This window comes from Mustela erminea, chromosome 5 (assembly GCF_009829155.1).
Source record: "Mustela erminea isolate mMusErm1 chromosome 5, mMusErm1.Pri, whole genome shotgun sequence".
In the NCBI taxonomy this organism is placed as follows: Eukaryota; Metazoa; Chordata; class Mammalia; order Carnivora; family Mustelidae; genus Mustela; species Mustela erminea.
In genome coordinates, this window is record NC_045618.1 from 103,451,426 (window position 1) to 103,474,367 (window position 22,942).

The following is a 22,942-nucleotide window of genomic DNA, read 5'->3' on the forward strand; positions in this document are numbered from 1 at the left end:
CTAAAAATTAGCAATATTCATTCTCATACATATTGCTGTACAATCAAGAGCACTCTCCTTGTATTTAATAAGAATTCAATCACAAACTATAATAAGAATTCATCACACATCAGTATCAATGAAAGACTTCACACTGACAAAACACAAATGATTTTTTTTCTAAACAGCTTCCCCAAATAAGTAAGATTAAGGAACTTTCCTGAAAACCTGTTCCATATTGATTTAGGTGATTTTCATTTAGAATATTTATGTTTGATTAGACAATAACAGTTACAGATGCCACTCATAGTTATATCAATTGAATAATAGGTAAATGTCTAATTTTCAGGAATAACAATCAATATTCTAATTACTTAAATCTTTGAAATCATGTACCATTTTAGTACAGAGATATTAGCAAACATATGTTGAGATATGAAAAATTCTTGCTGCTTTGAATAACAATATAGCCAGTTCAGCTGGACAACCATAGATCTTTGTTTTGGATAAATATAACCATATTTTAAAAACCAAAACTAAAACAAAAAAATATAAATGTTCCCTCACCATCATCTGGAATGTCCAATTCAAGCTTCCTGTCCCACTCAAGGCAGTGCAAAGTTAATTTCTCAGTTTCTGACCGAAGAATATTTCTAAAATTATGACATACATTTCAGTTTTATTTAATGTTCCTTATATTAATACCTAAGTATTCACATTCTGGCACACGTAACATTAGGAAGGTTTAAAAGACAGTCACATGTTAATTTTTCAGAGTTGATGCTGACTTTCTGAACTGTGATACATTAAAATCCACAAATCCAAGTTGATACACTGTCCCTCTTTCTACACCTAAAACATACCCAAATGGTTAATGCCAAGAGCCGCTTTTCATGCTAGTATTTCCAATTTCTTCCATTCTTATTTTTTAAAGACTTTATACAATCAGATTTCCTTACTTCTCCTGTTATTAGCTCTTTGTTATTGTCCACGGAGCTAAGACCAACCCAACTCTCAAGAGTAAGTTGAAGGTTAAAACTGTTAAGTATGAAACAACAATGATAGAGCCTTTCTGATTCTCTATAATTATTAGGCTTTGCTTGCCACTCCAAAGGCAGCGGTTCTCAACGGGGGTCAATTTTGTCCTCTAGGACACATTTGACAATGTCTAGAGGCATTTGTGTGTCATGAACCGGAGGAGCGCTACCGGCCAAGGATGTTACCAAACAACCTACAACGCAGAAGGTGGTCCCCACAACAATTATCTTGTCTAAGATGTCAATAGTGCCAAGGTTAAGAAACACAGGCCTAAGGTAAGCGTAATCTGTTTCTTTCTGAAAAGCATCCTCACAGGAGAAACTGAGAATAGTTTTTGTTTTTTAGAAGAAAACTTCAGCTGTTTATATCCAGTGGCATGACAGAGAATGACTTAATTTACTAGAAAAGAGAACTGGCTTAGATCTGACATTTAGTTGGGTAAATTGCTTATTATCTCAATGTCTCATAGTTGAAAACACAATGGACTAGCTAAATTGCTAAAATCCTTTATAATTCTAAAATTTTGTGCTCTAAAAATAATTGAAGTGGCTTTCAAACATATAAAAAGATATTCATAATTGAATAAATATTGAGACTATAGGCAAGATAATATTTCTTATCTACTTAATTGGCAAAGCTCAAAAAATTGTTAACATTATATTGGAAAAGGTATGAGAATGTTCTTGCTATGTTCATTCATGAATAATAGCATGGGGCGCCTGGGTGGCTTAGGCAGTTAAGGGTGTGACTCTTGATTTCAGTTCAGATCATGATCTTGGGGTTGTGAGATGAGCCCTGCGTGAGGTTCCACGCTGGGCTGGAGTCTGCTTCAGATTCTCTCTTTCCCTATTCTTCTGCCCCTCTGCCCCTCGCTTGCATGCACACATGCTTGCTCTCAAAAAAAAAACCAAAAAACAAAAAAAATGCCAAAAACCCACAACATATACATAAACATGTATGTGTGCATGCCTGCATGTGAACTATAATTTAGAAAATTTGAATATTGACTGGATATTTTATGACATCAAGTAATTATTATGATTATGTTAACTACAATAAGTGTTACGGTTATGTTAACAGGAGTCTTTAACTTTGAAAAATACCGACAAAAATATTTATGGATGAAGTGATATGATTATCTGGGATATTCTTAAAATATCTTGAGTCAGAAGTATATGGGAATAAATATGAAACAAGACTGAACATGAGTGATGGGGGTTCAGTGTACAAGTCCCTGCACCTTCATATATGTTAAAATTTTCCACAATAAAAAGCTTAAAAAAAAAATAGCAACATTAAATCATTTCCTGTGTAATGTGGAAGGTTGGGGCCTGTCTCCAAATGCAGTCCTCTGACTTGTTTCCAAAGTCTGTAGGTGACATGGTTGAGGTTCCCCAAATAGGATGTTAATTTTCACTCTTCACAGTTGGAGAAAAGTAATCCTATCTCATGATTTAGTAGGCCAAAGAGTTTCCTAACATCTCCCACTATCCTTCTTTTATAAAATATTAACTTGGTTCTTTTTTTTGGTGTGGTCGGGGGGAGTAGGAGAAAATAGGAACTCCCCATACTCCCTTGCTGAAGGGAATGTAAATTGAGGTCGTTACATATTTTCACATGAGAGAACTGCAAAGTATACAAAGTTGTTCTTTGCAGCCTTGGGTGTATTAGTAAAAGACAGAACTCAATGTAAATAATCAGCAACAGCAATATACTATTAAGTCAGTTGTGGTTCCTCCACATAATTGGATACTATGTGGTCACTAAACACACACACATACCCACACCCAAAAACAAAATAACAACATGAAAAAGCTCTTTAAGTATTAAAATGGAATGTCTCCTACAATAAACATTAAATGAAAACAGAATAGTAAGCTATTATTTGTATAAAAAAAGGAAAAAATACATATGTTTGTCTCCCTATATATTTTACCTATCTCAAAGTTTTCTTTCACAAAGCATGAATAACACTTGCCTCCATGGAAGGTTTGAATTGCGGCGTTAGGAGACAGTTGAGAAAGGGCTTCTCACTTGTACCTTTTTCTACCTTTCAAATTGGAAACCACATGAAAGAAAATACTAGCTACTGAAAAAATACATTTTAAAAAACAAATGAAAATCACCCAGAGTCTAATTTATCTATTATATCAAGGTTAAAATAGTTTAATTTCCGTTTTAAATATCTACACATTAATACAAATTCTTACACTAGGAACACCTGGACAAACCTGAAATATGGCACATCGTGGTGGGGCTGAGATACCTGATCTTCATTTATTTCAAGTGATGGAACTTCTTTTATTGTAAGGCCATCTGAATTTTTAGTAGTCTCATCTTTATTTAAGACATGTTCTACAAAGAAAACACCACATATAAATGTCAAAGAAACATTTTTAAAATGACATTCCCTACAAAAGACAAATTTTAAAAATCCTTTCATTCTTTTGTTGTTGAATTTTAACATTTTATTTCTGCTTCAATGATTTCATTTACCACATCTCCTCTAAAAGGTCTCAATGATTTCATCTCTTCAAATTTACATTTATTTTCTCCTTTTTCTCAGTCTGCATTCCTAATCCCAGATGTCTTTCCCCATGTTTCCCATCTCTTCTAACCTTGTGGGGATCGAAAACAAATCTCTGATAAATCACAATCCAGAAGGCAAGTAAATATTTAATTAAAATACCATACCTTTATTCCAAACTGTTAGAGAACCCAAAGTACACTGTAGTTTATCTGAATCTTGATGTACTGTCTGCATAGAGTAAGTTTTACATTGTTGAGCCAAAATTTCTTTTGTCACTTCTTGAGTCTTATCACTGAAAACAAGAGCAAAAATATACTTCTTGAACCATAAATCTTATACATCTAATTGAAGGATTTCAAAATTACATTGCTTTTTAAAAACCTGAGATAAAAATAGAAATGTATGGTGTTTTAAAGTTTGTTTATTTAATCTCTACACCCAGCGTGGGGCTTGAACTCATGACTCCACGATCAAGAGTTGCAGGCACTTCTGATTGAGCCAGCCGGGTGCCCCAGAAGTATGTTCATTTTAAAAACAACATATCTGGGCGCCTGGGTGGGCTCAGTGAGTTAAGTCTCTGCCTTCAGCTCAGGTCATGATCTCAGGGTCCTGGGATTGAGTCCCGAATCATGCTCTCTGCTTGGCAGGGAGCATGCTTCCTTCTCCCTCTTTCTCTGCCTTCCTCTCAGCCTACTTGTGATCTCTCTCTGTCAAATAAATAAAAAAAACTTAAAAAAAAATTTATATATATATATATATATATATATATATTTATATTCCAGAGCAGAAAAATTTAAACACCTATATAGTGGGGATGCCCATCTTTACTAATTGTAATGAGATCTAAAGATTTGAAGATCTTAGCGGAACAAACACTTAATAGTCTTGCTGCTGCTGAGCAGTTTCTAGTAAATTTGCCAACAGCCAGTCTACAAAACAATCTTCCCTTTTAAAGATTCCAAGTGATCCCACCATAAGGCCTGCCCCTCATTTTGCAAGTTAATCATTTTTGCCTTTAGAGGTAATTTTTCTAAAGTAACTCTCACAAACAAAAGCCCATGTCTGAGCTACAGTATTATAGCAATTACTTCTTTCTAAAACTTTATTTATAAGTGATAAATAGTCATTTATTAAAAGCAACAAAACACAAATTGTACTGTCAAAATAATGTTAATAACAATGCACAGGAAATAGCAAAAGTGTCAAATAGATTATTGTAGCTTCCTGAAGCATTTTTTTAAAAACCAAAATTTCACGATTTACAAGTAAATAAACTAAATAAGAACTTTTAAAAAGCACTTGCTAAATCTAAGAAAGGCATTTGTTACCTATCTTTGCAAGAAATTCATTAACATTACATTCTTACACTTCTGTTTTTAAAGGGGTCCAGGCATAACTGGGTGTCAAGAAAGCATTGGCACTTCTGGGAGTCATAGGTGTTACTTGATAGGTCTTCAGGCCATCCAGCGGCTGAAACATAAAATCCTGAGGTGCAAAGGATTTCTTCCCTTTCATTTTTGCAGTGTTTGTCTTAGGTAAGTTCTCCATCTTTGGTAAGATTCCATCTGGATCCATTCTCTTAGTTGCACTGGTTTGTGAACCCAAAGTATTTTCTTCACTATCGACTTTGAAAGAAACGACCTAGTTGTGAGTAAACAGAATAGAGTGAGAATTCCTCTTCTGGGGATACAGTTGACCGATTCTTACAGGACTGAAAATGTGGAAACTGAGATATATGTCCCACAAACATAATTTAAAAAGACAAACACAAACACAGTGAAATGAATAGAAGGAATCATAAGACCACCTGCAATAAACCATTACTATGATCCAGAAAGAGAGAGAACCAATCTTCGTTATAGGAATAAATAATAGTTTTAGGTGTTACAACACATTAAAATATATGAAAACTAAGGTGGAAAAATTAACTCACCTAACAAAAACAAAATCTTTTTACTTAGATTATGCTGATAATTACAATAGTTTCAGAATCAGAAATCCAATGTTTATTAGATGACTACTTCTGTCCAGTACCAAATCCTTTTTGCAAATAATCTTGATTATAAATAACCTTGTCATATAAGCAAAATTATTTTTCAGTGTTATACAGTAAGATGAACCATATAAAATGTGAAGCATATCTTCTTTTTCAAGTCAATTTGTTTTTTTTTTTCACTTGAGATATAAATTAACATATAACATTACATTAGGTTTAAGTATATAACATGATTCAATATTTGTATATATTATGAAATGATCACCACAGTAAGTCTAGTTAATACCATACATAGTTATAAAGTTTTTTTTTCTTGTGATGAGAACTTTTAAGATCTACTCTCTTTGTAAGTTTCAAATATGCAATATGGAATTATTAACTACAGTCACCATGTAATATGTTACATCCCAGGACTTACTTATTTTGTAACTGGAAGTTTGTAACTTTTGACTTCCCCTCATCCATTTCATGTAGTCATTTAAATATAATTTTTAGAAGTTTCTGATTTTTGACAAGATATGAACAGGAACCAGAGTATCTCAACCTGGACAAGAATTTAAGGGTGACAACGTCCCTGAGGCCAACATGGCAGTGAAAGTAAAAACCTAGGTTAACCCTTATGGAGGAAATCAATCTTATGGGAAGAACTATGAGATCCAGCTGCTTGCTTACAAAGATTTATCCTATACTGCCTTCCTTGGAGGAGCTAAGTTTGATTCTTATGAGAATCTAGCCAGGTTTCGTACACTCTGGCAAAACTTTTGTTTTTAGGGTTATGGAATTATAACGTGGATCATAAGCCAAGGAATTGGGTCCTCAAATTGGTGTCTCTTTTTTGAAGATTCTACTAGGCTCTATGCTAGATGCTGTCAGAAATTTAGCTTATTTCATGGGACACCTGGATGGCTCAGCCTGCTACCCATCTGCTTTCAGCTCAGGTCATGATCCTAGGGTCCTGGGGACTCCTTGCTCAGCGGGGAGCCTGTTTTACCTTCAGCCTGCTGCTCCCCCAGCTTGTGCTCTCTAGCAAATAAATAAATAAAATCTTAAAGAAATTTGTGTTATTTCATATTTATTTAAAAAGATTTTATTTATAAAAAAAAAAGATTTTATTTATTTATTTGAGAGGGAGACAGCACGAGCAGGAGGGGCAGAGGGAGAGGGAGAGAGAAAACATCTCAAACAGACTCCACACTGAGCATGGAACCTGACGCAGGGCTCAGCCCCAGAACCCTGAGATCATGACCTCAGCTGAAACCAAGAGTCGGATGCTTATCTGACTGTGCCACCCAGGTGTCCCAGATTATTTCATTTTTTTTTTTTTAAAGATTTTATTTATTTGTCAAAGAGAGAGAGGGAGAGAGAGCGAGCACAGGCAGACAGAATGGCAGGCAGAGGCAGAGGGAGAAGCAGGCTCCCTGCTGAGCAAGGAGCCTGATGTGGGACTCGATCCCAGGACGCTGGGATCATGACCTGAGCCGAAGGCAGTCGCTCAACCAACTGAGCCACCCAGGCGTCCCCAGATTATTTCATTCTTAAAACTACTTTATGTAAAGTAGTGCAAGTTAGAGATGGGAAAACAAACTCATAACTTGCCCAAGGTTATCTAGCTAATTGGAAGCAGAGACAATATTCAAAGTCATGCCTAAATGAATCCAAAGTCAATATATTTCACTCTACTCTATCTTATCTCTTAGTGAATTTCTGTGTGAAGGTTTCTGTCAGCTGTGTTATTATATTTATCTCCCGTTAACCAAATTATGTTTTCTCTAGCTATAAAGCTCTGAGGATGTAATACTTGAAAGACTACAAAAGTAAATCCTTTTGATGCTTCTTAATGGCTCAAGACGTTTTAACACACATGTAGCTTAAACCTCTTGAAACAGTTCAGTATGCTTAATTTCAACTTTATGAAAATAGCAATAAGATTTTCAAAGTATCAAGAAATAAATAGGTGTTTATACTTTACCTTGTCAGGTTTTGTTTCTATCTTTTTGGCAGGTCTTCCTTGATTTGGGGTCTTTCTTTCTGTTTCATTATCTAAAATAAAAGTGAAATAAGACAGCCATTTTGACTTAGATAGAAAATACTGCTTTTAAAGGATCAGGTCATTTGGAAAAGGAAAAAAGGCAACAAGAAGAATGTATATCTTAAAGGATTTTTTGATAAAGAGTAATAAATGAGATAAAAACAGATGAAATTTCCTGCCAAGTATAGGCCATCTGTTTTCAAAACAAAACCAAGGTGTCAAGATATTTTACTTTTGTCTCTGACTACCAAATACCTATTTGTTATAGAAAATTAGGAAAATAAAGAAAAGCACAAAACCCCCACAAAATTAAAAAAAAATAACCCAAGGGGTGCCTGGGTGGCTCAGTGGGTTAAAGCCTCTGCCTTCAGCTCAGGTCATGATTTCAGGGTCCTGGGATCGAGCCCCACATCAGGCTCTCTATTCTGCAGGGAGCCTGCTACCCTGCCCCACCCCCCCTGCCCTGCTGCTCAGCCTACTTGTGATCTCTGTCAAATAAATAAATAAAACCTTAAAAAAAAAAAAACCCAAGATTACATTACTCAGTAACAATCACTGTTGACACTCTAGGATATATTTTTCCAGTTTTATCCTAGGTTCACATAGTCACATACATGTTTTAGGATTGTGATCATAGTGCTCAGAATTTGATCTGTTATTCTTTGTGCACTTAATCTATTTAATTCTTTCATAACACTGTTCTGCGAGGTTTCCATTGTATTTCGCCAAACGGACGGGCTCTAATTTATTTGGGTTATTCATTTCTCTCTTTGAAGCTCTGCTAACACCAGATCAGGTACTTCCATCTTTGAGCACCCACTGTGTGTAGTTGACTGCTGAGGCATGGAAACTACCTTGGGAACTGGAATCTCTTATTTCTTTGCCTCTTATCCAGAGTTGTACATGATGATTTTTAAAACTGAACTCAAAAGCATCAAAGACCAAAACATCCTAGAACAGCCATTGATCAAGAAATAGTTCTTACCTTTAGTAGCTCTTGCAACTGGCTTTTCTGTTGTAGTCGAGGAGACGGTTCTGGCAATCTGCTTTGCTGCCTGAGTGGCTGATCGAGTCATTCTCATGGATGTGGTCATTACGGGCAGTGTGACTGTGAGAAAAAAATAACCAAATCAAATGCTTGCTGCTATTATTAAATTACTGTTGTGGCAACATCAGCGCTTATTAAGATATATAATATAATAACTGCTAAATTCCTACCTTTTTTCTCTTTGTCCAACACTTTTCTTTCAGAAGTTTGTCTCTGACCAGGTCGGATTGTTCGAACATCACTCCCATTATTAATCTATTTAAAAGATTAGGTGCTATGTGATTTAACTGCATAATGAATCAAATTGCCACTTTTTTGGGGGGGCAGTTTTCCAAGTCATTTTAGTCATTCAACCATACAGACTCCCACACATCTCTGCTACCCCCACCTTCTTCTGAAGAGGAGTGGAGTGAGATGGAGAGAAGGATTGAGCAAACCCCATCCCCCCAGGGGTCACTTACAAAAGGGGGAAATGGGGGAGGGGGGAGACATCGTAAAAATAGCAATGAATAAATGAGGGGTAACAGAACCACAAACACAAGGCTGAGGCAGTGCCAGGGAGGGCAGTGGGGGTGTGGGGTGGATATGGAACCCTTCATGAATTTGCATGCATCCTGCTGCAGGGGCCAAGCTAACCTTCTCTGGATTGTTCCAGTTTTAGCGTATGTGCGAGCGAAGTAAGCACTCAAATTGCTACATATTTTATCTGTAAATTGACCCCATTTCTCAAGTCTGTTTATTGTAAATGACCTGGCAAAAAATCTACTTCCCCAAATAAAATGAGATGAAGAAAAAAGGTTTGCATTATACAATGGAAATTTTCCTCATAGCTTCTTTAGAATCTTAGACTTTAGAAAATGCTAATAAGGGGCGCCTGGGTGGCTCAGTGGGTTAAAGCCTCTGCCTTCGGCTCAGGTCACGATCCCAGGGTTCTGGGATCGAGCCCTGCATCGGGCTCTCTGCTCAGTGGGGAGCCTGCTTCCTCCTCTCTCTCTCTGCCGGCTTGTGATCTCTGTCTGTCAAATAAATAAATAAAATCTTTAAAAAAAGAAAATGCTAATAACCTGAGCTATTAAAAATAGCTGTCTATAATCTTCTGAGAATCCTTAAACATACCAGGCATGTTTTCACTTCAAGACCTTTGAATTGTGTCTAGAAACTTCTGGATAGAAAGCTCTTTCCCATGGTTCACTCTTCCACTCCTTCAAGACTTCACTCAAGATGCCACCATCTCAGTGAGGCCCTACTTGACTGCCCCAATCCAAATTCCACCTGACACCCACTCTAGTACTCCCCTTCTCCCTTCGCTCTTTTTTTTTTTTTTAACCTCCTCTATAATACAACCATCTGATCTGCTATATACATTTTTTTTTAATTGTCTATCTCACATGTAAGCTCAATGAAAACAAGGAATTTTGTTCATTTTGTTCACTACTATACCCTAGAGAGAAACGGGGTAGACTCAAATGTTATTGAATACATGAAATTCAGGTTCCTCACCTGATGAAGAGGCATACTATTTTCTTCCTTGCCCACATCCCTTTATTTTAGTAATCTTCCTAATAACTTCAGTCACATGGTGTTTTGAAGACCTGTAAGTTTATAACACCCACCCTAGGTGCTCTATTTTATTTTTTATCATATTTTACGATGACATAACAGAATGCATAACAGTAACTGCCCAGTAAACAAAAGAGTGTGACATAGGTTTAGCATACATCTCACAAAAGATGTCATGCAAAGATATTTTCAGTGAGTATTTCAGTAGTAGCCAAGACAGTTTTATCACCATTAACAATAATACAGATTTTGGTATCATTAACTCTAGCAAATTAATCACCACACTTAAAACTGGTATTAGATTAAAAACCAATTTACTCTGAGAAGAAAAGTACAATTTGTCATCTTTGAAACAATTACCTACTAACTGTCAACTCTACCTTAGTCTGCTCCATTTGGTCTTTGGCCTTTGACCTTGTAATCCGTTCAGAAGATGGAACAGCCTTAAAACAGTCAAAGAAAATAAAGTTTAAAAAATGAATTGGCAAAAAAAAAAAAAAATGAATTGGCAAAAGTTTAATTTCATGTCTCTCTTGAAATAAAATTTCCATTTTTTTTTTTAATATTTTATTTATTTATCAGAGAGAGAGTGAGAGAGAACGAGCACAGGCAGACAGAATGGCAGGCAGAGGCAGAGGGAGAAGCAGGCTCCCCGCTGAGCAAGGAGCCCGATGTGGGACTCGATCCCAGGACGCTGGGATCATGACCTGAGCCGAAGGCAGCTGCTTAACCAACTGAGCCACCCAGGCGTCCCTAAAATTTCCATTTTAAAGTTAAATTTTATCCTTGATCATTTATGGCAAAAGATACTTGCCAACTTGAATTCCTATTTTTTCTGGTTCTGGCTTGGCTTAAAGTACATTTAAATTAGCAGCTTCAAAACCCATTTTTTGGGGTGCCTGGGTGGCACAGTGGTTTAAGCCTCTGCCTTCAGCTCAGGTCATGATCTCAGGGTCCTGGGATCGAGCCCCACATCGGGCTCTCTGCTCAGCAGGGAGCCTACTTCTCCCCCTCTCTGCCTGCCTCTCTGCCTACTTGTGATCTCTCTCTCTGTCAAATAAATAAATAAATAAAATCTTTAAAAAAAACCCCAAAAGCTCATTTCTTGGTGAGCCGAAAGAAGAAATTTCAAACCATAATTTCCAGGTATTTGAACCCTCATTAACAAGATTTGCTGGACTTATTCAGAAGGGAGTAGATGAACAGACTAGAGTATTAGGATCTTTTGTTTTCTGTTTAATGAAAAGATACTATATAGTTTACTCTCCCGGCTTTTACAGTTTGCCTTCGAGCCTCATGATTATGCATTTCTCCACTGTCAATAAGAAAATGGAGACTTGATCACAAAATGTGGAAAAAAACTAACATGAGAAAGACTGATTAAAAAGTGGCAAGAGGGGCACCTGGGTGGCTCAGTGGGTTAAGCCTCTGCCTTCGGCTCAGGTCATGATCCCAGGGTGCTAGGATCTAGCCGTGCATCGGGCTTTCTGCTCAGCGGGGAGCCTGCTTCCTCCTCTCTCTCTGCCTGCCTCTCTGCCTACTTGTGATCTCTCTGTCCAATAAATAAATAAAATCTTTAAAAAAAAAGTGGCACGATCTTTATCAATTTTATCAATATTTATCAATTTTATAAAAAAAATTTTTTTAAAGGTTTTATTTATTTATTTAACACAGAGAGGTATCACAAATAGAGAGGCAGACAGAGAGATAGGGAAGCAGGCTCCCCGTTGAGCAGAGAGCCCAATGTGGGGCTCGATCCCAGGACCCTGAGACCATGACCTGAGCCAAAGGCAGAAGCTTAACCCACTGAGCCACCCAGGCACCCCAACTCTGTAAAATTTCTTAGACCTAATCAGATTTCTCTCTTAGATAAGAAGTCATTTTCTTCCCTAAATCTCAGGGGAAATCTAGTGCTAAAGAAATTAGGCCCTTCTTAGATTGCACGGCCACCAGCATTCAACAGTGGCCATCTAAATAAAATAAAAAAAAATTATTGGTGAATCTTATTACTTAATACTGTGATGGGTCTCTTGTTCCCAATACACACACTATAATATATATATTTCCTTAAGTTTTTCATTTTATTCCCAGCATACTTAACATACAGTGTTATATTAGTTTCAAGTATATAATATAGTGATTCAACAATTCCATATATCATTCCATGCTCATCATGACAAGTGTGTTCCTTAATCCCCATCACCTGTTTGACCCCCTCCCCTCACCCACCTCTCCTCTAGTTACTATCAGTTTGTTCTTTAGAGGTAAGAGTCTGCTTCTTTGCTTATCTCTCTTTCTCTCTCTTCCTTTGTCCATTTGCTTCCCCTTACATATATTTTGAACATTTTTAAATACTTGTCTATAGTTTAGACCAATGATTGGTATCCTATCTCAAAAAGTCAGCTTAAATCTAATCCCTTCCAAGTCTTCTTTGACGTTCCTCCAAACATAAATAAACTCTCCCTCCTCTGATATATAGAATATATTTATCTATATCATCCTACCTAAACACTATTGTATTGATTTTGGGTCCCTTCCCCCTTATCTGAAGGTCATTCACAGATAATAGTAAAAAAATCAAAGATCATCTAAATAAGTCAATGAGATGTGTGAAAGCCCAGAAAAACAGGCAGTATTCAATAGGTTTTATGTTATTCAGTTCATATTTAAATCAGGAATGAGTACACAGTCTAAGATCTTTTATACTTATCTTTAAAATAGCACATCACCAGCGACTGCCTAAATTACAAATCCCACTGCCCCAGTTCAAATTTCATCCTTCCTGACTCACTGACCATTTTCTTTCAGTACTCCAGCCACTCAGACCAGTCTTCCTCAGTCACTCACTGGAGACTGACTTCTGCCCACTCTTTTCCTATCTCAAGAACCTATAAACTACATCAACAGACCTGATTTTACTAATTTACTATTTACTAATAAGGATAGTAAATTTACCTTTCTTGGCTCAGCTTTCATAGTTGTCTGGTTTGATAACAGAAAACAAGGCATATCAGGCCTATAAAGACCCACTTTAAATACTCCTCGTTTAGCTTTCTCTCTCTGCTCTTTCAATTTCTGAAGCTGCTTTTCTTCTTTATATTTTTGGAGCATTTGCTTTCGTTGATCACCTAGAAGAGTTTTCACTGACCCTAGGTAGAAAAAACCCACAGTATATAATACATTTCAGAAAAAAAAATTAGGCAAATGTCTAACTTCTAACTTCGACTACTGTTAAGAAATGCTTTCAGTAACTTCTGTTAATTCCTTATCACTCAAACAAGTTATTTCAACCTCTCTTCTTTTAAAATTTATATTTCTTTGCCTTTGTCTTTTCAAATATTTATTAACTGCTTGCTACACAGTAAGCATGCATTACTTCACTTTTGAATTAATGTGCTTGTATGCTAGCCACCCTCCAAGTTGACCCCAATGATTCTCACCTCCTGGTGATGATGCCTGCATGTCATCCCTTCCCACACTCAACAGGGCTGGCCTGGTAACCAACAACATACCATGAAATGATGGTTTTGACTCCCAAGACTAGTCATTATAGACATTGAAATGTTTGCCTTGGCCCCTCTTGGACTGCTTGCACTGGAGGAAGCCAATGGCCTTGTAGAGTCTTAAGGGGACTTGAATGGCCCTATAAAGATGCCCACATGACAAAGTCCTAAGGCCTCCTGCCAGAAGCCAGTATCAACTAGCCAGTCATGGGAGTGAGTCATCTTGGAAGCAAACCACCCAGTCTGAGTCAAGCCTGCAAGATGCATCCCTGGATGACATCTTGACTGTGACCTCCAGCACCACTCATTTAAGCTGCACCCCAATTCCTGACCCACAGCAACTGTGTGAAATAATAAATGTTGAAATTGTTTTAAGCCACTAAGTGTTAGGTTAATGAATACCCAATATTAGGGCTACTTGTCAGTTTCTTCAGCTCAACTTGGGTTTCCATCTACATACTGTTTGTTTTAACTGGTTTGGGAAGAAGAGGCTATGTGCAAGACATGCTTAGGCAGTGTGAATAAGTAAGTTTTTGCCCTTGAAGTGCTCACAGCATCCTGGAGAAATGAACAGCTTCAGTCTGGTTTAGTATGAAACAAATAGGAGAATGCACACAATAGAGAATCAGAAAAAACCTCTCTATGGGAAGACCAGGAAAGGCTCCTCAGAAAAGAGAATACCTGAGAAAGGTTCTGAAGAATGATTCTATTTGCCTACTGGGTAAGGGTTAAAAATAATTCATGAAAATAATACCCCAAGTAAGTAAATTTACTAAAAAATAAGCATGTATTTAAAAATAGGTAGATTTTTTTTATGCCATGTAAATCACACCTCAATAACGTTGTTTAAAAAAAAAAAAAAGCCAGAACAGAACATGCAAAAGCACAGATGCTGAAATGGTTAAGCAACAAAACCTCTGGATTCTCAACTTCTCCTCTAAATGTTCCTGTCATCTCTTGATCTGACTGAAACCTGGCTCTCCCTGAACACAGTCTCCCCAGCAGTCCTCTCACACGGTTGACTGTTTTCTCATCTCACACCAGTGCTATCACTGGACCCAAAGAGGGGAGGTGTCCTCATCACTGCTTCCGTGATTTCCAGTGTAAAGATCCCACCTTTACATTTCATGTCATCAGATCCCACTATCCAGTACCCCAGCTTGTCTTCTATAGGCCCTCCAAGTTTCCTCTTGTCCCTCGAAGGCTCTAGCTCCTAGCTCACTCTCACTCTCTCTGTCACTATCATAGTACAAATCTTGATGACCCCTCCAATACCCGGGCTTCTCAATTCTCAGGCTTTCTTTCCTCCAGTGATCTCCCGATGGTCACATCCCTGCCAGTATTTCAATCTTTCTGATGCTGTAAAAGGTAACACTTACACACCACACTGGAGCAAACAGAGAGACTTGCTTGTGACCAAACACAACCAGCCAGAGAGAGATCTCGGACCAACCCATGTCCTTCCAGAAACGTCAATATTTTGTCACATCTGTATTCATTTGTAACACAATTGGCACCTTACTTCTCATGCTATGATCCTATTGAAAAAAGCTAGTCAGTTGTCCCACAGAATGTCCTGCACTGTATATTTGTCTGCTTTCTCATGTTTTTTATTCATTCCTCTAGCCTTCATGTTTTCTATAAACTGGAAATTATATCTAAGGTTTTGATTAGACTCAAGTTTAACTTTTGGGGCAAGACTGTGTCCTGAGTGATGCTGCCAAAAACCTTGGAGTCATTCTGCTCTTCTTTCTTTATCAACCCTACATCCAATCCATTAGGAAATCTTATTGGTCCAACCTCCTAAGTCTATCCAGATTGCAACCACCTATCTTTATTGCTATCATTTTGACCAGCCATCATCAACTAAATTATTGTAATAGTCTCCTACTTGGGTTTTCCTAAGGCCATGCTTGCTATCCTATAATCTATTCACAACACAGCAGCCAAAGTGATGCTTCTAATACATAAATCAAATTTATATAAACACCTCTTAATCCTTTAATAGCTTCTCGTTTCATTCAGACGAAAAGCCAAAGTCCTTATGATGTCCCCTGAGGGCTCCACAGGGGTGGGAGCTACTACCCCTTATTCATTTTTCTCTAGCCATGCTTGCCTACTTGCTTTCTCTGGAACACACCAGGCTCACTCCCACTTCTGGTCCTCAGCAAATGGAAAATAAACCAGATACTTTAATAGCATACTGAAAGAGTTAGACTTATTTGAGATTTTGGTCAAGGAATAGAGCATTTGAGTGAGCAAGAGAAGAGGCAAGGAGATGACTTAGGAGTCATAACACCTCTGGTTCCCAGACAAAAAAATGTCTCATTCCTTCTCGAAAAGCCATCCACTATCATTCCATGACCCCATTTTCATTTCCTCCCAAATTCTAAGAGATGTTGCTCTTTACTTTCTCCCCTTCAACTACCAGCCCATTTCCTTGACCTTCAAACATGCATGGATCACCTCATCTCAAAAAAAAAAAAAAAAAAATCCTTTAACACTTTTATCCAATTCTTTTCTCTCACTTTCCTTTAGAATCACAAACATGATAAATCCAGAAGAAATCTTTTAGCCCAACACTCTCATTTAGAGAATTGATTAAGCTTGAATATGTAGGGAGTCTTGTAAGTGCTACATATTACAATGGTCCTAGAAATAATAAAATTGAAGTAGTGAACAGTTAAACAACTTAGCATCCCATTTCCTTCTCTATAAAACTTCTAAAAAAAACTATCTCTGTCATTTACTCAGCACTTACCCCCGCTTTATTTCACTGCGATCCAACTCCTAATGCCTGCTATATAAAGCAACTAAATAGGGGTCCAGTGTTCCTGTTGGCAAAATTCGAAAGTCATTTCCCAGTTTTCTTCCTTCTTGTCTATAGCATCCCTTGCCTTCTAAGACACTCTACTTTTATTATTTTTATCTTTTGCTGAGGTCATTCCTTTCTTCTTTAATTGGCTTTTTCCTTTCTAATGACTCTAAGTCCTTTTAACAAATCGCAAGGGCAAATTCTTTGCTCTTCCGAGAAACTTTCCCATTGATAAGGTATCCTTATTTCAGTTCTATTTTTAATGCCCCTAATCAATTTCTCTTGTCAATAGTCATCTTAACTGCTCCAAAAGTAAGAACTTTAGGATTCCTATTAGTCAATATAGATAATACAGTGTTATAATTCTCTATAAGTGAATGGCTTTAGCCTAGCCAGGGACTTGCACAGCCTTTACCTTGAACAAAGAGCATTTAGTTGTAGAAAATACCAAGTTACCCAGAATAATGTTTCAAAACTCCATGCTTCTGTTCAGGATTTTCTTAATCTCAGGTATTAAACCAAATTTTATTCACTTTTCAAAGCAGTTAAAGTTACAATGGACCTTTACTTACTTGGCTTGACACTGGCCTTTTCTGGAACAAGCTTTTGACAGGTCTCATCTAATTCAAGAAGACTTCTACTTTCCAAGGTTGGAATGTTGACATCTTTCAAACCAAAGTGTCTATTTCGTTCATATTCCTTATGCCTGTTTTCTTTTTGAGACAGTGATTTCCTATGAGCAATTCTGGTTCTAATCATGTCGATACTTAAATCCTTTCTGTGTCGACTGGCAAAATGTGATGAAGACATCCTATCAGCGGAAAAAAGAGACCATGGATTTTTATTATTTAAAAAACTGAGATTTCAATCCAACTCCCATCCTATCTCAGAGTCTTTGAAAATAAAAACATTAAAATACACACACACACACACACAAGGAATAAGTAGGTAACACTAAAGAGAGGGAAGGAGATTATCAAAAGATAAAACATATTTCTTATTTAGTTCTAAACAGGAACTTGCTTGACAGATGAAGGGAAGCCCAGGAAGCTATGGTCCAGAATATAAACAGGAGGCATTAAGAAGTTAAAAAAAAATTATAAGCACACTATACTATTCAACAAGAATAATTAAGAAAGTCTGCCAGAAAACTCCAGATACAAGAAAAATTTGCAAAAGAAATGCAACAAATTAAAATGTTACAGGATTTAAAGCAATCAACAGAGTCTAAAAATAAGAATGCATATGACCTGGATGCCAATAAGATTCTTCTTCAAGAGCCATGGGGAAGTGACAAAGGACTGTGGTTTTGTTTTCTTTCTTTCTCTCTCTCTCTTTCTTTCTTTCTTTCTTTCTTTCTTTCTTTCTTTCTTTCTTTCTTTTAAAGTAAACTCTACATCCAACCTGGGCCTCGAACTCCCTACAGGGAGGTGAAGAGTCCCACATTCTACCAACTGGGCCAGCAGGGACCCAAGGACTGTGCTTTTCATGAATCCTCCTTTACTATTTGATTTGTCACCTCCTGCCAAGTATGAATTTACTACATATGAAAGAAAAAAAATAAAACTTATGATTAGTTATTTTAAAATACAGCATAGCATTATACACCGCAGAGAAAGGAAGGAGAGGGAGAAAGAGAACGAACACTAAAGGGATATTTAATAATCACTTAAACCCTAAAAGATAGTATTACCGCCATTATACAGATGAGGTAAATTAACTGCTCGGGTTAGCACGGCTAAAGGCTGGTGGAGCTGGTATCCCAGGTCAGGCAGCCTGGCTTTTCGCATACATCTAAGCTCTGTTCTTTGACTTCCTGGAGTTTCTTCGAGCTTGAAAATCTAGAAATACCTTAGTCTTGCTTGCCTAGAAGTTCTCAGCCGGGATGTTTTCAGTTTTCACAGGATCTGAGAAGAGCTACGGGAACTTAAATTTGGGGCCAACAGGACTTAGCGGTACCTACAAATACTGTCCCGCCCCGAAGGCTAATTACGCCCCGGTGGCGAAACGCAGACTACTACCATACAGGTCAGGGCAACAAATATTTACCCTCCTGGAGGGCTGCGTCATCAACTACAGGAAGGACTTGTAACACGGTCCTCGAGGAGACTCCCCTGAGCTGCGCGTCTAGCCCACCGTCTCGGTCCTCCGAGACTTCCAGACCTTCTACAAAGTGGGCCCGCTCCTTCCCGCCCGCTCCCCAGCACCCACTTACCTGAGACAGCTTCTGGAGTCACACCTCAACTGAACTAAAAGTAAAGGAACCTTTGGGTCTGAAGGACACTGCCGCCTCAGAAGCAGGAACAGAGGCCCGTAATCCAGAGCTCCGCAAAATTCAAACTTCCCGCACCGAGCCTCTGATTGGAGGGGTTTTAACCAATACTTCCGGGAAAATGCCCGCCTCTTCCCTTCGAAGAGGCTTGCGATTGGTTTGCGCCTGGCGATATTTGAATTGATTGAAAGGTGAACGGACGGTTCAAAGGATGGGTGTGAGTGGAATGAATGGGCGGGTCTGCAATTGATGAGAGGCGGAGCAATGGGATTTCTGGGCCTGGGCCCACGTAACTGCCGTAGGAGTCACACGTACTCCCAGGATCCCCAGTGTCCGAGAAAGGACCTTGGCTTCCGGAGGAAGAGGAGCTTAGAGTTTCCAGGGCTTTTTAATTCCCTGTTTAGTCACAAAAATCAGAGTTTATCGGACTGTTTTCCTCAACGTTTCAAAGGAGGGACTTAAGCCATCAAATTCTCATTTTACTGTGTAGTGTCAACTTTTTTTTTTTAAGATTTTATTTATTTATTTGACAGACAGAGATCACAAGTAGGCAGAGAGGCAGGCAGAGAGAGAGAGAGGAGGAAGCAGGCTCCCTGCTGAGCAGAGAGCCCAATGCGGGGCTCGATCGGAGGACCCTGGGATCATGACCTGAGCTGAAGGGAGAGGCTTTAACCCACTGAGCCACCCAGGCGTCCCTAGTGTCAACTTTTTAAGGGTGCCAGTTTTTGTTTTGTTTTTAAGTATGCTCCATGCCCAGGGAATCCCAACTTGGGGCTTGAACCCCGGACCCTGAGACCAAGACTTGTGCTGAGATAAAGAATTGGATGCTTAAGGACTGAGGCACCCAGGCACCCCCCAGTCTTCCCCCGCCCCTCCATTTTTTTTTTTAATTTAAGTAAAATTCAAATAGAGTGAAAAACAGGTTTTTTAAAGTGTATATTTGATGAATTTTACTAAATATAAAGAGCTGTGTAACCACCACCCAAGAGTTCCTTCAAGCCACTTTCCAACTGCCCACCTTTTAGACAACCACTCTGATGTCTATCATAAAAATAAAGGTGGTAGGTTTTTTTTTCACATCCTCCTTCTTTCTCTCATGTTTTCGAGATCCATCCCTATTGTGAGTGAATCAACATTTAGTTGTTTTGATTATCAAAAAGAATTCCATTGTGTATAACTGACCCTTTAACAATATGGGTTTGAACTGCATGGGTCCATTTGTTTGTTGTTTTCTTTTTTAAATATAAATACAGTACTGTAAATGTATTATCTTTTCCTTATAATTTTCTAACATTTTCTCTAGCTTACTTTCTTGTAAGAATAGAGTGTATAATACCTATACAAAATATGTTAATGAACTGTTTATGTTATTGGTAAGCTCCTATCAATTAGTAAAGTTCTGGGAGAATCAAAAGTTATACTCTGATTTTCTGCTGTGAGGGGGTTCATACCTCTAACCCCCTGTAGTTTAAGGATCAACTGTACTTTACTTACCTATTCACCTACCAATGGGCAGTTAGATTGTTCCAGTTTTGGGTTATTATTAATGAAGTTGCTATAAACATTCTTGTACAAGTCTTTTTGTGGGCATGTTTTATTTCTCTTGGGGAAATATGGATGTGGAATTTCTGGGTCGTTGTAGGTAAACTTAATTTTATAAGAAATTGACAAGAAGTTTTCCAAAATGGTCAGACCATTTTACCTTCCCACTTGTGATACATAAGAGCCCCAGTTGATGGATATGCTTGCTAACATTTGGAATCATCACTCTAATTTTAACTCCTCTAATGGAGGATAGTGTAAGAAAGGGAGGCAGGGACAACGTTTCCCCACCCCCTTCACCACCAAGAGGAAACTACCCTTAAAAAAGCATTGGGTGACAGGAGCATGGAGAGTTAATCATATTTAAACAGCCTCCCAACATTCTCATAAAAACCTCTAGACTTAGAAACTCCAGTGGCAACCCTTTTGGGTCTCCTCCCTCTTAGGGAGCTTTTTGTTTTTGTTTTTGTTTTTGTTTTAATATTTTATTTATATATTGGACCGAGGGAGAGATCACAAGTAGGCAGAAAGTCAAGCAGAGAGAGAGGGGGAAGCAGGCTCCCTGCTGAGGAGAGAGCCCATTGTGGGCTTGATCCCATGACCCGAGACCATGTCCTGAGAGGAAGGCAGAGGCTTAACCCAATGAGCCACCCAGGTGCCCCCCTCTTGGGGAGCTGTGTACTATCACTCAATAAACTTTGCTTTGCAGCCCACTTCTCTGTTTGATCTACCTCTTCATTCCTCAAAGCAGCATGACCAAGAGCCGTGGGCACTAGGAAAGAAATCCTGAAATATCTCTCATAGGTGTGAAATGGTATTGAGTTTTAATTTTGTAGTTCCCCAATGTCTAATGATGGTGACCATCTTTTCATGTACTTATTAACTATTTTTATATCTTGTGAAATATTTCTTCAGTTCTTTGGCCTGTTTTTAAAATTGGGGTTATCTTTTAAAATTTGGTTGTCTTTAAAGTATTCATTTGTAGTAGTTCTATCTCTTCTGAGTGCAAATCCTTTGTCATATATATATGTATTTTGAATGTATTCTTCCAGGCTGTTGATTGACTTTTTCAAAATAATAAACTTTTAGGATGATTTCAGATTAACAGAAAAATTATAAAAATGATAGAGTTCCTGTAAGTCCCACATCCATTTTCCCATTACAGTTTCTCAGAACTTTCCTTGTTTTTGGTAAACTTGACAATTTTGAGGAGTACTAATCAGATATTTTGTAGAATGCCCCTCAGTTGGAATATGTCTAATGTTTCCCCCATGATTAAGCTGGGGTTATGGGTTTTTGGAAGGAAGACCATAGAGGTGAAGCATCATCCCCATTATATCACATCGAGTATGTAATATCAACATGACTTATCACTGTTAATGTTAAGCTTGACCACTTTTTTTAGGTGGTGTTTGTCAGAATTCTCTACTGAAAGATTACTAATTTTCCTCCTTTCCAGACTGTTCTCTTTGGAAGGAAATAACTATGGACAGCCTACTCTTAAGGAATAGGAGGTTATGCCCCATCTTCTGAAGGACAGACATTTTAAACATAAGCTATTTGGAATGGTTTGCATGGGAGATTTGTCTTTTCTCTGTTATTTATTTATTTAATCACTTATATCAGGACCCATGGATATTTATTTCAAAGATTTATTTATTTATTTTAGAGAGAGAGAGCATAGTGAGAGGGGCAGAGGAAGAGAGAGTGAGTCTTAAGCTGGCTCCATACCCAGCACAGAGCCCTACATGGGGCTTGATCTCACGACCCTGATACCATGACCTGAATTGAAACCAAGAGTCAAACGCTTAACTGACTGTGCCACCCTGGTACCCCATGGATGTTATTTTATACTCTAACACTACTTTATTTTTATGCTCAAATGTTTCTAACTTTGGCCATTGGTAGCTTTTTCAGTTTATTCTTCTGTCACTTTAATATATCTTCATGATCGAAGAACTTTTTTTTTTGGTTGTTTTTAATTTGTTTTTGTTTATTTTAGTAATTCCTTACTTTCTGACTCTGCAGGATGCTCTGAGCATACCTTGCATTTTCACTGCCCCACTACTAGGTCCAGTCATTTCTCTAATGAGCCTTGGTTCCTCTTATTGGAGAATGGTACTAGAAACCAAGTTCTGGATATGAGATGGGCTTCTTGCTACTGGATAGTCTCTCAGGTGACAGAAGGAAGAAATATACCGGTTTCTATTCTAAGGTATGCATATTTGTATCTATAAATATTTCTATACATAACCACCTGTATCTATATTAAATTAATCATGAAGTCATGCTGATGTCTCCAATTGAAATCCACTACCACATAAATCATTCTAGTTTTCTCCCTTTGCTTATCTGTAATCTCCCACTCTAAGAACAGAAAACTTGGAAAACCAACTCTGTTGGTTTTCATTTTATTCATAGCATCATTAGTAGATAAAATGTTTTCAGTTTGATGGGTCTAATTTATCAATGTTTTATTTTATCTTAGTGCTTTGTTTATTTAAGAAATACTTGTCTACCACAAGGTCATGAAGTTATTCTCCTGTTTTCTTCTAGAAATTTAGTTAGAGCTCTTATATTTAGGTCTGTGATCCATCTCAAATTAATTTGTGTGTGGTATCTCTAATCTT

The 22,942-nt window shown here is 37.8% G+C and overlaps 1 protein-coding gene and 1 non-coding gene across 3 annotated transcripts in view; both read right to left on the minus strand.

Moving 5' to 3' along the window:
• The window catches only part of DLGAP5 (DLG associated protein 5), a 39,136-nt gene extending 20,272 nt beyond the window's left edge, over window positions 1-18,864 (minus strand). Inside the window, exons 1-11 of one of the 2 annotated variants that reach the window (XM_032344287.1) lie at window positions 18,714-18,864; window positions 17,071-17,309; window positions 13,136-13,329; window positions 10,561-10,623; window positions 8,791-8,875; window positions 8,558-8,680; window positions 7,513-7,583; window positions 4,914-5,188; window positions 3,709-3,839; window positions 3,249-3,378; window positions 547-632 (exon numbers count right to left, since the gene is read on the minus strand). In XM_032344287.1, coding sequence (XP_032200178.1) covers window positions 547-632; window positions 3,249-3,378; window positions 3,709-3,839; window positions 4,914-5,188; window positions 7,513-7,583; window positions 8,558-8,680; window positions 8,791-8,875; window positions 10,561-10,623; window positions 13,136-13,329; window positions 17,071-17,308 — 1,396 coding nt within the window. In that variant the 5' untranslated portion in view covers window position 17,309; window positions 18,714-18,864. Of the gene's footprint in view, window positions 1-546; window positions 633-3,248; window positions 3,379-3,708; window positions 3,840-4,913; window positions 5,189-7,512; window positions 7,584-8,557; window positions 8,681-8,790; window positions 8,876-10,560; window positions 10,624-13,135; window positions 13,330-17,070; window positions 17,310-18,191; window positions 18,657-18,713 lie in introns of those variants that run through there. The other variant, XM_032344288.1, reaches the window with a different exon arrangement.
• On the minus strand, window positions 9,200-9,305 carry LOC116592161. Its single transcript, XR_004286346.1, has one exon. It is a non-coding gene; the product is annotated as a U6 spliceosomal RNA (small nuclear RNA).
• Window positions 18,865-22,942: the final 4,078 nt, after the last annotated feature.